Source organism: Mchenga conophoros, linkage group LG11 (assembly GCF_057382185.1).
Source record: "Mchenga conophoros isolate Kocher_MC1m ecotype Shallow Benthic linkage group LG11, M_conophoros_male_GT1.1, whole genome shotgun sequence".
Classification (NCBI taxonomy): domain Eukaryota; kingdom Metazoa; phylum Chordata; class Actinopteri; order Cichliformes; family Cichlidae; genus Mchenga; species Mchenga conophoros.
The window spans coordinates 6,717,475-6,730,419 of record NC_140536.1 but is presented as its reverse complement, the minus strand read 5'-3'; the positions used below and the strand labels follow the sequence as shown (position 1 = coordinate 6,730,419).

The 12,945-nt window shown below is 44.1% G+C and overlaps 1 protein-coding gene across 3 annotated transcripts in view; it reads left to right on the top strand.

The window, feature by feature from the left end:
* Positions 1-12,945, top strand: part of LOC146563502 (low-density lipoprotein receptor class A domain-containing protein 4-like) — a 280,198-nt gene that overhangs the window by 232,418 nt on the left and 34,835 nt on the right. The window contains exon 1 of one of the 3 annotated variants that reach the window (XM_085290638.1): positions 5,041-5,474. The exons of the other annotated variants lie outside the window; for them this stretch is intronic. Coding sequence (XP_085146764.1) covers positions 5,381-5,474 — 94 coding nt within the window. The 5' untranslated portion in view covers positions 5,041-5,380. Of the gene's footprint in view, positions 1-5,040; positions 5,475-12,945 lie in introns of those variants that run through there. 3 annotated transcript variants of the gene reach the window in all.

Below are 12,945 nucleotides of genomic sequence, written 5' to 3'. Positions count from 1 at the left end.
TCAACAAATCAATAAATGATTTATTTCTGCTCTGTTGGAGTATACTTTAGAGATTTAAAGGGTCCTGAATATCCTGAAGGGATACTTTAAGCCAGGGGTGGGCAACTCCAGGCCTCGAGGGCCGGTGTCCCTGCAGGTTTTAGATGTGTCCTTGAACCAACACAGCTGATTTAAATGGCTAAATTAGCTCCTCAACATGTCCTGTGAGATCTAAAACCTGCAGGACACCCGCCCTCGAGGCCTGGAATTGCCCACCCCTGCTTTAAGCAGTCATATAGAAGCAACTACCTGTTTGCTGTGTTTTCAGCAGAAAATGATGTCCCACTTGTTGTATGCAGCACACTGTTCTATAAAATATTACGTTTTATATACCTGTTTTTACTGTGATTTTTGATTAGAATTTAACCAGAAATAAAAGAGTTGATTCAAAACACAAAATGAGTGCAAATTCAGAGGTGTCGGCATAGTTTTCTGTATAAAAAGTCCTTCTCATACAGGAAAAAATACTGTATTTAGTGTAAAGTATAACTGTGATTTGCCCTTTAAACAGCTCACTGTGAGAACTTTAATCTGTCTTTAAAAAAATGAGCCGTAGAAACGGACTCTTTTATTTTCCTCTGTGTCCTCCTCTCTGCTCCCTCGTGCCATCTGATGAAGACGAGGCATAATTGATTCAAAGCTTAAACCTTTGCCTGGGAGACAGCTTTGATTTCACAAGTAATGGAGCGACAGAGAGGAGACACGAGAAGGACTGAAGCAGACACCAGGGAAGGAAAGCAACTTTTTCCACTCCGTGTTTGGGATGCTGGATGGAAACAGGCCTCTTTCTGAGATGAGCCACAAGATGGCGCTATAAAGTAGCTTGCAGCTCAGCACCACACTGGCTGGGATGGAGAAGTTGCCCTTGTTGGGATGGGGCTACCCTCAACTGAGGCCTTTGCTGTGCTGCTTTTTCCCCACTACTGGCCCGACCGCATCACTGATGCACTCATGGTCTCCTCACAAACAGCTCATGTAAACTCTGAGTCATCCGTGGCATCTTTTATACTGTTACTGCTACTGCTACTGTCTTACTGTCATCTGTCAGCTGTCTTTTTATCTGGAAAGTCACGGGGAAGTGACAGGTGGGAAATGGTCCGTGTATCCAAACATACATATGCACAAGACGGGCATCCCGTGGCTAAAGATGGACCTGTTGCCATCCGAAGTGTGGGTTTTGTGCAGACACACGGTGGTGGTGTTTCCTCTCCTGTCCATGCTGCATTAAAAAGTGTGCATTGTCAGATCTTTAAAGGGCCGTCACGTTAACGCGTGGCACTTCGATTCACAAAACAGCAGCAACAGTAACACTAACACTGCAGTGAACTCCTGAGTAAGCATGTGTGAGCAGGAAAGCCCGCACTCCCAAAGTTCCAAAAATAGATCCACGTGCACGTGCCGAGCATGATAAACCTATCAACCTAAAGTTAGGATTCCTCAAATACACGATGAGACAGACGTTTCCCGAGAGACCCACAGAGAGAGCGCCTGTGTGTGTGTGCAGACTATAGGCGGGTGGGGGTGGAGTGGGGGGCTGGTAGACACGAGTGCATTTGGTATTCAGCCGTGCCTAGTATTTATCTGTCTGCTGGCTGTCTGGTCTGGTCTGGCCTGTTAGTGGTGTCACCCTGCGTGCTCCCCAGGGGACTAAATTGACGCTCCAGACAGACTGTGCATGTGTGCGCTTGCATTTTTGTGGTTGTGGTGGTGGATTGGATGCGGGTTGCAAGAGGGTAAATCGATGTGTGTCTGTCTGTGGATGAGAGCTTGTCTGGGATGTGTGTGCATGGCTGTGACCTCAGATCAAGACATAAAAACAAATTGTAAAAAATGGTCTTTAGTGCATCGATATCGTTGCTTTACCTGACAACACAGCAGTGCCTCAATTTGTTGCTTCAATACAATTATGACAGCTGCCAGGCGTTTGTAAATTGTTTCAGGGTCACGCAGTCTGTTCTCTTCCAAAGGTGTCAGTCCACTCGTAGAGGAGTGTAGAAGCCGCTGTCAAGGAAAATATTTTTGCATGATTGGATATAGAACTTGGCTAGTGATGCGGCACTTAATGCAGAACATCTGTCGGAGGTCTTTGCTTTCCCCATTTACTTATTTTCCTTCACAGAGGTCCATTTCGTTTTATTGCCTTCGGTTACTGATGTCTTCAGAGTGAAAACGGTCAAACCGCACCCCCTCTGAGCAGGCATTTCTCATTTTTCACTCCCAGCACACACAATATGTGATGCGATTTTCTGCCATGGCATTTCTATGATTTGCTGCAGAAGTGGTGTGCAAGAGAGCAGGCCTGTGATCAGAAGAGCCATTCCTATATTATTCCCTCTTTGCTCTATTTTCTTGGAATGCCACCTGGAAGAGCTTCATTCGTCCAGTAAAATGGTCCGTGGACCATAATGAGGCCATGCAGTTGGTAAAAGGCTGTAAGCCTGGCCCGCTCATTACTCCAATCATCATCTCTGGTCTTTCATATAATTACTTGTTGCCAGTTCGTGCTTTCCATGTGCACAGACTGATGAGGTTCCATTTATACTAGAGCAGGTCACACGTCCATCTGCTACATTTATTTTTTTCCCCACATAAATGGCAACTTTGAGGACTGAAAATGAAGCTAATGTCCAAGTAGTAAAAATTGCAGTTCCTTTAACATCCACTTGAGGCTGTATCCAAAAGTGAGTCAGTCCCCATAGACTTTTGTGTTAAAATGCCCAAAGTCATCCATCAAAATGACTTTGTACTGGGATGGTGTGGAGACCAGTGTTGCCATTCTGATGGACAGGTATGCCAACAAAAGTATTGGTAGCTGGAAGCTGTTTGCTCGGTTTCAACTACACTAATTCAAGTCACTGAATTAGACCACCTGATTGTTTTTGTGCTGTTGGTACCTTTTGGAATTATCTGACCAATAATAAAAATAAATAGCATGCTCTGCAGTACAAGCCAACCAAAACTCAGTTTTGCTGATTGAAGTTCTCTTATTTTATTGCAGTTACTTGATTGTCAGACATTTACACATGTTCATAATGGGCATGAGGTCATGGTAACTTTAGGTGTTTCTGGAGAGGAATGATTGTAAAGCATACATATTTAATGACTTTAAAGAACAAGTATTGGGTGCACAAGTTTGTGTAAATTGGAGAAAATCCAAAATAAATTCAGATTCAAAACACCACTAATATTTGGTTAAACAGCAACTTGCATCTTGACCAGATGCTTTTGGTTTGCCATCAACAAACTTCTGGCATAATTCTGGCTGGATATTTGACCACTGGATGGTTTCCTGGCACAGACCTGGCACTCGTATAGTCCAAATAAACAAGCCTAATGCCTTCTAGAGAAAAGTATTATGGAAAGACAAAACAAAGAGCTATTTGTTCACATTGAATAGATGTATGTTTTATGTTTGGAGGATTATAGGTGAGGCTTTCAAACTTAAAAACACTGTACCAACTGTCAAGCATGGTAGTGGCACCATCATACTCAGTGGCGTTTTTGCTGTCAGTGATACTGGTAGAAGTAGTAGAAACATTCTTCCACTTCACCTCAAATCAACAGCTACACAGCTGAAATTTAGGCATAATTGGACGTTAAATCAAGAGAAACATACATGAAAACTGGTTTTGGAATGGATAAAGCATCACCTCAACTAAATATGTGTCTGTGCTTTACAGGCACATGATTTATAGATGCAGCTTGCTAACCAAGTTTGCTAATCTTACTGACATGGCACTCTGACATGGCAGTGACCAATGTGGGAAGCCCAGAAATCTTTAATACACAGCTTATGGTTCCAAACAGCAATAGGATGGGGGGGGGAAAGTGACTTCAGGACTACTAGATCAAGAGTTCCTACAACACTTATAGCAAAATATAGCAGAATACACAAATGTGTTTCCTTGTAGAGCAGATCTTTTAATAATAAATAATTTTAAAAAAATCCAATGTGAATTCTCTTGCACAGCCTCAATGATGTGTTCAAAATAAAGTATACTTTATATCCTTTATAGTATATTAGAGTATCCTTTATAGTATCTTTAGATTCACCTGCAAATTCAGGAATCTAATATGACCAGCTAAGAGACTATTAACCTACTACTTGTTTTATCCTCTGCACAAATAAAGTCAAAAACTTGCAAGCTCTATGATGACCTTGCTTGGTCCCTGAACCTTAGCTTGGGAACCTCCTGGACTAGAGTGGCATTCAGAGCCCCTCTCAGATTTGAGCAGCTCGGTTTATTTATAGATCCTGTATGTGTGTGTTTGTGTGTTGGATGAAATGGCTGCACTGTTGGTTAGATTAAGCAGGGATGTGCTGGGGGCGGGGGTTTGCCTCTCTGCTGCACATGTGGCCCTGAACCACAAGACTAGCTTGGGGGGGTCACCTCAAGGTTAGCCCCTTTAAAGAGCCGACTATATTGGCTGTGGCCGGCCATAACAAGGGAGTGAAACTCGAAGCGCTTCCCCCACCCTCCCCAAATAACACACCAGACCTACCAGGTCCAGCTCTCCTCTCTCCCCCCAACTCCTTTCTCTTACAGCCATTGTCAACCACGACCCGTCTGCTAGATTTCTAAGTCAGGTCAGCCACCCCTTTCAGTCTCACCAATGTGCGGCCTGCCCCCTGCAACCCAGACACGCGTGCACACTACCATAAAGTACAGCCGCTGTCCCATCCTCTGCCCATTGCTGCCTTCAAGTGCTCCTCTTACAATTCATTGTCATATTAAAATGTGGGAATGTGAATGCATTTGATGGTCATTAATTAGAAGATTTGTTGGATTTAGTGTCAATTTTACATACAGGGTGTGGGACTACGTTTATTTTGTTGCTTTTTCCCCCTAGCTGGCTAAAGTCAGGGTAGTGATATTTCTTAGCGCTCCTGAAGGCAGCGGCTCCTCCCTCCCCTACCCCCCACCACCCCGTCGCTGTCCCTCCCCTGAAGCTCTCTGATAGGCCGCTGCGGCATTCTGTCAGTTTACGGGCGTGGCTTGAGGACGCCGTGTCTGCCGAGCTGTAGTAGGGTAAAGACAGCTGCTCTCAGCGACGGAGGAAGGAACGGAAAAAGCCGTACAATGCATTAGCCACAGGCAATGGCTCGTCCCCAGCTCTCCCAGTGATTCTTTCACCGAGCCGCTCCGAGAGAATTATGGCGTGAGAAAAGCCTTGGGATAATTAAAGCGAAACTGTCGGGAGTTACTTGTAGCGGCAGACTCTGCTGCTGCTGCTGCCTGGAAGTTTTTCGTTGTTTTCCCGTCGGGGGGCCCCGACGCTGGCGGCGGCGGCGGCGGCGGCGGCTCTCTCCCCGGAGCGGTGTTCCGGTCTGCCCAGCCCCATGCAAAACCTAACGGCTCCTGGCGGCCCCGGCAACTCCAATGTCACCTGCTCCTGCAACTGCACCGCTTCCCAGCCACAGGGAATGGAGATATGTGAGTAACATTAGCTGCTCCTCTTACGAGTTCTCCTGACCTTAAAAACCTACCGACAGACAGACTTTAGTGCCTAATCCGTTTTATGTGCACTCTCCAGTGTGGCAACAGAAGCACAACAAATCAGACTTAGTCTTCATCCAACACGGTTAAACAGTTCTGCTATTAACTCGCTGTGGGCCGCTCTAAATACCTTAGAGGAAACCGATAATTCTTCTGTATGGACTTTCAGCATGTCTGCGCTGTCCAGCAGAAAGTTTATGGTGACCTCATAGCACTTAGTGGTATTTATAACCTCCTTTTATTGTCTGTATTTGACTTAAAGTGTGTCTCTACCACACCGTGTGGACTTTTTAGTGCTTATGTCAGGCGTTGGCGTACGTTTAAGCTCTTAGGTGCCCATTACTATTAATCGGTTACACTGTAATACTCAACAGTTAGCTTATTAAGAAATATCAATATGTGTGTACTTCCAGCTTAGTACTAAAAAAGCTTTTAATAATCTACTGCGTTTTCCAGAAGTAGTATTTTTTTCTCACTTGAAGTTTGTTTTACAGTGGCACTGTATGACCCTATAGGGCTGCCTGGCTGTGCAAATGCTCTCGGAGCTCACCACAGAGGGTTAAATAGTTTGCCTGTCAGCACAGACAGGAAACGCTTGAATGGTATGTTATGTCTGTCTGCCTTCTGAGCGGCCCAAAGAGAAACTATCATTATCAGCTCTGCTCTAATGCTGCTGCCTGCTAGATCCACTGCAGATGTTCCTCTTTATGACTGAGCATTCAGGAAAAAAGCAAAAAAAAAAAGCACAGCAGGCAGACATATAGAGACACCAGAGGACAGCCAGACGCACAGTGAGTGTATCCATGCAGTGTGACAGGTCTACAGACAGACAGAGGAAGACAAATAAACAGGAGACGGGCACATAGCAGACAAGGCGGGTAGATTCACAACCAGGCAGCCAGGCAAGTACCGACAGAGATATAAACAGAGATGCGGGAGAGCCAGACAGGCAGATATATTGACAGACAGACACGCAGACAAGCTACAGACGTACGGACAGAAGGACAGACAGAGTTACACTGATGTGTAATTTCCACTGGGGTCGAGGCCAGGGCCGGGCAACATGAGGTGAACACAGGATATTAGATTCAGATTTGGCAGCAGAGTGTGGTTGTGCTGACGCCACATTGCAACCAAGAAGTAAGTGTGTGTGTGCGCGCCTGTGCGCTTATCTGGCAGACGGACTGGTGTTCCTCCATTCGTTTTTCTGTGGCATCATGGTACTGCTAGCCAGGAAAAGCACATAGTCAGGCATGAAGTGGTGCACGCACAGATCGACTGGTACAGCACGGAGCCTAATTAGATAATCCAGGAGGACTGTCTCAGACTGAGCAGTGCAGCAAGAGGAGGGAAAAAGTGGAATGGTTGCTCTGATTGACACTTGCAAAGTATTAAACTAGCAAACAAACTGCATTGTGGGTTCACACAACTTTGAATAAATGCTGGCCTGGTATTTTCAGTGCATTTCTTCTCGTCTTAATGTCTCACTAGTCGGAGGGAGCTCCATTCACAAGTGGTTTGAAATAGCTGTGTTCTACTGTAGTGGCCGTCTGGTTTGAAAAGAGCTCTTGTTTGTCGGCTGTGTTGTCATGCAGACTCGGCAAGGCTGAATAATGCAGCTCATGCTTTGATGATTTCTCTGGCTGCAGAAAAGAGCTACAGTCTGCCTCTTTTCTTTTTTTTCCCTCTCTCTCCCCTTTTTTATAAAGCGGAGCAGGCGTCTCACTGGTGTGTTTCCTCTTTCATTCAGACGAGGAGGAAAATTGAAAGGGACTTGGAACATAGAAGGATCACAGCGCAGACAGTGTGTCATGGCCAGGAACCGAACCTCAGCCTACACTGGGATTCACATGTAGGATTTGAAAGGCAGAGACCTCTTAACAAGTGTTAGTCTCCTAGCTGTTGCTGTGCTTGGATTCATTGTGTGGTGCATTTATCTCGTATAGTAGGCATGGTATTTTAAAGTTCTGTTTTCACACAGCAGCACCAGTCATTGCGCATCCTTTAGCTTTAACCTACAGTTAGCTGCCCGGCTAAAGAGGCTGAGAGATAAAAGCTTTAACTGGATAGTGGCTCACCTTTTCTTTTGAAGGTGTCGTCCCTGCAGGGTCACACTGCAAACATGTGTTCGGCAAACATATTACACTCTTAAGTCATTTAATCAGATATTGTCTCTTACTGCTATTATCAGGGGAAATACTATATGTCAGCTGCCTTAGATCATTCTACTTGAACCTAGTGCAAACTGTGTTTCTACAAAACCTTGGGAAATGTCTCAATAGTAATGCAGTGGTTGGTTCTGTAATCTGGATTGAAAATGGTTAAATCAGGAAAACTGATTAGAAAAGTAAGATTGTATTTTGGGACAAGGCTGCAGATCAGCTGCTGCATAATGGCATCATTAGGGGTGCAACGATACACAAAATTCACGGTTCGGTTCAATACTTTCGATATTTTTTCGATACAAAAAAATGTTCATGCCTTTTTAATTTGTCATTTATTAAAATTATAAATATATTTTAACTCAAAAGAACAGTTTTTAAATTTAATGTTGCTGAAACAACAAAATAATAAAAATAAATAAATAAATCTGATCGAGAAATCCCTCATCTTTGGAAAAGAGAGTTTATTACAGAGAAATGTCTCTTTCCAAAATAAAAGCTATACTATATGCTTCTTCTGGGCTATATTCTCAGCAGCATATTAAACATATCAGGTCCCGATAAGGAGAATCATGTGCTAATGACTCGGGTAAAGTTTGTAGCATGCGTGCTTGTTGTTTTTGTCTGCTTCCACTTGTCTTTGCACTAGGATGATGTCGGAGTAAATGTGCAGTCATATTCATTGTGTTCCCACTAGTGCTGTCAGCGTTAATCTCGTTAAAATGACATTAACGCCATAACGCAGCAAATCTCCGTTAACGAGTTACCGCAGATCGCCCCGTGCGTGGGGCTGGACGGCGTCAACACGTTAACAAGCTAACTGCGCTAACGCACTAGTTCCCACCAATTGAGCATTGCGTGGCACATCCAACATACTGTTTTACTTTTGTCCATGACGCACTTACCATCAGGGTCATACTTCACATGAAACCCAAAATAGTTCCAAACGCCAGATCTGAATGAGGGTGGGGGAGGTTCAATTTCGGGTAGCGTTGAGGCAGTTGCCATGTTGCAACGAGCTTAGCTTCTGTCTTGCTAGCTTGCGCTGCGCTCAGTGGATCTGCACTCGACAGTGCAGCCTAGGCAGATCAGTCGAACGCAGATCCACTGAGCGCTCAACACAGACAGCATCGTCAGAAGAAAAGTTGATAAAATAAATAAAACATTTTGTATCGTTTGATACATATGCGTACCGAACCAAAAGCACTGTATCGAACAGTTCAATATTGATACGAGTATTGTTGCACCCCTAGCATCATTCAATTAGGTAAGAGTCAGACGCAAGCATGATAATGAGTTGACCGAGTAACATGGCAGACGCCACAATACAACCAGTTGTAGCTTCCTTGTTTTTCCAAACCTGAGTGATGTCATTGGTTGAGGAGATGCCGGGGACCAATAGATGATTGTGAGCCTGTACCTAACAGTCTTTCTTATGTTTGGACTGAAAAAGCAATTGCGTCGCAATTATCGATCCTTTAGCCTGGCTTATACAGTACACAGTAACTATATTGCGACCAAATGTGTCGAAAATAAAACTCAAAATACAAAATACAAACCCTTGTGTAGAATATTCCTAGAATCATCCTCCTGGTTCTTAAGAAGCACGCACAAACACACATCTGTCTCTGGGGAATGTCCTGGTCCCTGTATCGGAGACTTAAGTGACCGTCTGCGCTGTGTGTATGTAACAGTTAGCCTGCAGCGGGGGCAAGCCAGCCAGACGGATGTAAATGGCCTGATCTGTAATCCTGTGTGTGAGTGGTGTTAGTGTGTAGGTGGCAGCAGGGTCATCTGTCAACTACCTCAGGCCAAACACGCACACGGCTACTTGTTGACTCTCCCTCAAACGCACACGCAAAAATGTACACATGGGCACACGCACGCACACATTTACAGATGTATACACACAGACACGCACACAGACAGGCACTCTCAGGCTCAGCCAATATTTACCCTGCAGTCTGCAGCCAGACAGCCAATCCAATCTCTCACTAAGCTCTTTGTTGTGTGTTTGGGGTTAGGGTTTTTTTGTTTTATGGGGGGGTCTGTTTGTAGAGGTGTTTTTGATTTGGAATTAGTTTATTTTTTTAATTTTTTATTTTTTTAGGCATGTTATTAATGAATTCTAACATAGAAAGTCAGGGACCTTGGGGAGGGGAGTGGCGAGGACAACCAAACAACAGCATTAAAAAAAAAAAAAAGACCCCCCCCCACAAACAGATTTATTTTGCGATCACTGCTCTTGTAATTAATTTCACAGGGAATTTCTGCACTTGGTAAGTGTCTCTCAATGGGGACTTATTTAGTCTGCCACCTCTCCTGAGCTGAGGGGTGTAGCAGTAGAACAGCAGTGCTCAACTTGCAGGCGTTAAGAAAGAGCTCCTTGTCTTTTGGTACAGAGCTGGTGACGAGGGGTCCCCAGACCCAGTTTCTACACCACAGAGCTGATCTCCAGACACACCAGCAGACCTGAGAGTAACATTAGCTCACCTTCGGGCAAAGCCGCTGTGAAAATGTAAAGACGTTTGATGTAGGTTTGACCAATTGCTTGAGCATTAGTCAAAATTTATATATTTATATGTCATATAATATAAATCTGCAGGAAGCTATTTTTTTTTTTTTTTTTTTTGCAGCATCTCACGTAAAAGGATTTGCAGCTCTTTGTCTTTTGTGATAACTGGCTATAATGTGCATCTTTCACTGAATTTGAATTGGACTTGAATTAGACTTAGAATAGTAATCAGGATAATATATTAGCAGAGTATAAACTAATAGAGATGGCTCTAATATTGTTTTTTTTTTTTTTTCAACACTCTGTTGAAGTCTCTTAACTGCCACCAGGTCACTCACCTAGTGTTGGAGTTAGAACTGGGTTTTGTTTTTTACTCACTTTTAGCTTGTTGTTTTTTAGAAGTAAGTCCCCTTTCAGGTTGTTAGCATTCATTGGTTTCCTAGCACAGCGGTCCCCAACCTTTTTTGCGCCACGGACCGGTTTATGCCCGACAATATTTTCACGGACCGGCTTTTAAGGTGTCGCGGATAAATACAACAAAATAAAACTAGTACCGGTACCGAAAAAAGAAGATTTATTCATAACACACGTGAAAAGACCCAGGAAAACAGAGTTAACGATAAAAACGATAACAAAATAACGCTGAAAACCGATAAAAACCCTGAAAACCATACATTTCACACCTGAGCCTCAACTCTCACGGACCGGTACCGGTCCGAGGCCCGGGGTTTGGGGACCGCTGTCCTAGCACACTGTTTTACAAACATGGCATGAATATTACGAACAGCAATTTTTTTTATTTATTTATTTTTTTAAAGCAAGTTTGATTGTTTGCAGTGCGCTACAGCGGTAAAGCAGCTTTGTCGCTGACGTGTGACAGCTCTTGTTTGTTTGGGTTGAGCGTCTCGGTCTCCACGTTACAGAGCCTCTTGTTAGAGTCCATGTTATAAAATATTTAATATGTCATGTTAGCGCAGCAGGGGTATGATTTGTTACGCTTTTTTTTTTTTTTTTTGCTTTGCTTTTTTTGGTTTGTTTTCTGCAGTTTTCGGCCTTAAATCAGCTTGACCACGCTCAACAACATTCTTATCTCCCGACTCTGTAACCCTGTGGTTTTGGAATCAAACTGACAACCCTTGACGCTCCAGACACTGGAAAATGCAGCCCTGGAGCTGCAGCTTGTCTTTCTTCAGCTGAACAGGTCAAGTTCAGGAGGCAACCTCCCCAGCCCAAAGCTGCTGAAAAGGTCAATCCTCGACTTCCTCCTTCCACTCGTCCCAGCAGCACCTTCGCTGCTCCTTTCACAAGTTAGTTGCTGGCTGCTGGGACGCCCTTTGTGTCTAGTTTCTGCACCCCCAACACACGTATACACACACTCCAGACCTCCTCCCCTAGTTCCCAAAATGCCCTTGGGACTAGGGCAGATTAGTAGTCGTAGTGTGTTTGAAGACAGACCATCCATCAAGTGTGTGTGGTGGTGGGGGTGGGGTCGGTTAGTAGTCTGCTGTCTCTGTCAGCATCTATTTACACACAGTTCGACTGTCTGAGATGCTAAAGAGCTCGGTGAATGAATCAGCCCTGCTGTCTGCTGCGTGTCTTATGACTCCAGGTCTACGGGCACGAACGGGGACCTATTACAGTCAAACAAGACGCTGCACTCCAGACACACACTGGCAGACAGTAGCCCCCTTTTCCCCCTCATGCTGCAGGTCTGTTTTTCCCAGCATCGAGACAAACGAGATGGTTGGCATGTCTATTAGCCTTTGTGAAACCATGTCTGACTGCACATCTCGTCTCCTCTCCTTACTTGAAACAAAGTGGCGATTACCGCCTTGAAATTTAAAGAAAAAAAAAAAGAAAGGAAAAAAAACATCAACTGAAATGCTGTGCCACCCGCTGTTTGTCAGATTTTGGGTAATCCGTTTGTTTATGTGAGCAGGAACACCCAGACAGTGGAGTAATGACATGTCTCTTCAAGTGGTTTGCAGGGTTTTCCTTGGATTCTGAGAGGCTTACATGCTGAAGTTTCCACAGGGGTGGCACCAGTGTGTGTGTGGGGGGGGGGGAGTCGAGGCCTCTACACTTACTATGGGAACTTTAGTGCTTCAGACAACATTTACAAAGTTCTTCTGCAAGACAGATATGCATGGTCGACCATTTTTATGATCACAAAGAAAACCTAGCTTTTTCATAACTCCCTGGTATTCAAATAGTCTGTAACAGAAGGGAAGACCTCGACAGGATATATGCTGTTTCAGCTATTATAAAAATAAAAGGGCTGACAGCTGTACAACATGGTGTTTTGCATCATGCTCTTTGAAGTTTAGCTAATGTATTTGGAACTTTAATCTGTGATGAAGAAGATGATGCATAAAGCAGCATTTTGTATATTTTCTACGTGTGTCAAGGAGCACTCCTACATACGTAGGGGGAAAAAGTTGTTTAAAGCTTTTGCTGTACAGAAGAAAAATACAGAGTATGGTTTACATCCATGTAGTAATTCAAACTCTCTTTGCTCTGAGGTCAGGGACTAAACCAAACTGAGGCAGCAGTCGAATTGAAATGACTGCTTTCGTCAGTGAAGTCTGGTGGATTATACTGCAATATTGTCAGAAAGAGCTGTCTGAAGGCTGGTTAAATGGTGATAAATATAAATATGGCAAATAATTATACCCACATCGATTCTCTTAGGTGTCCAAAGTTTGTGTGTCAACACGGCTGCTTACATTAG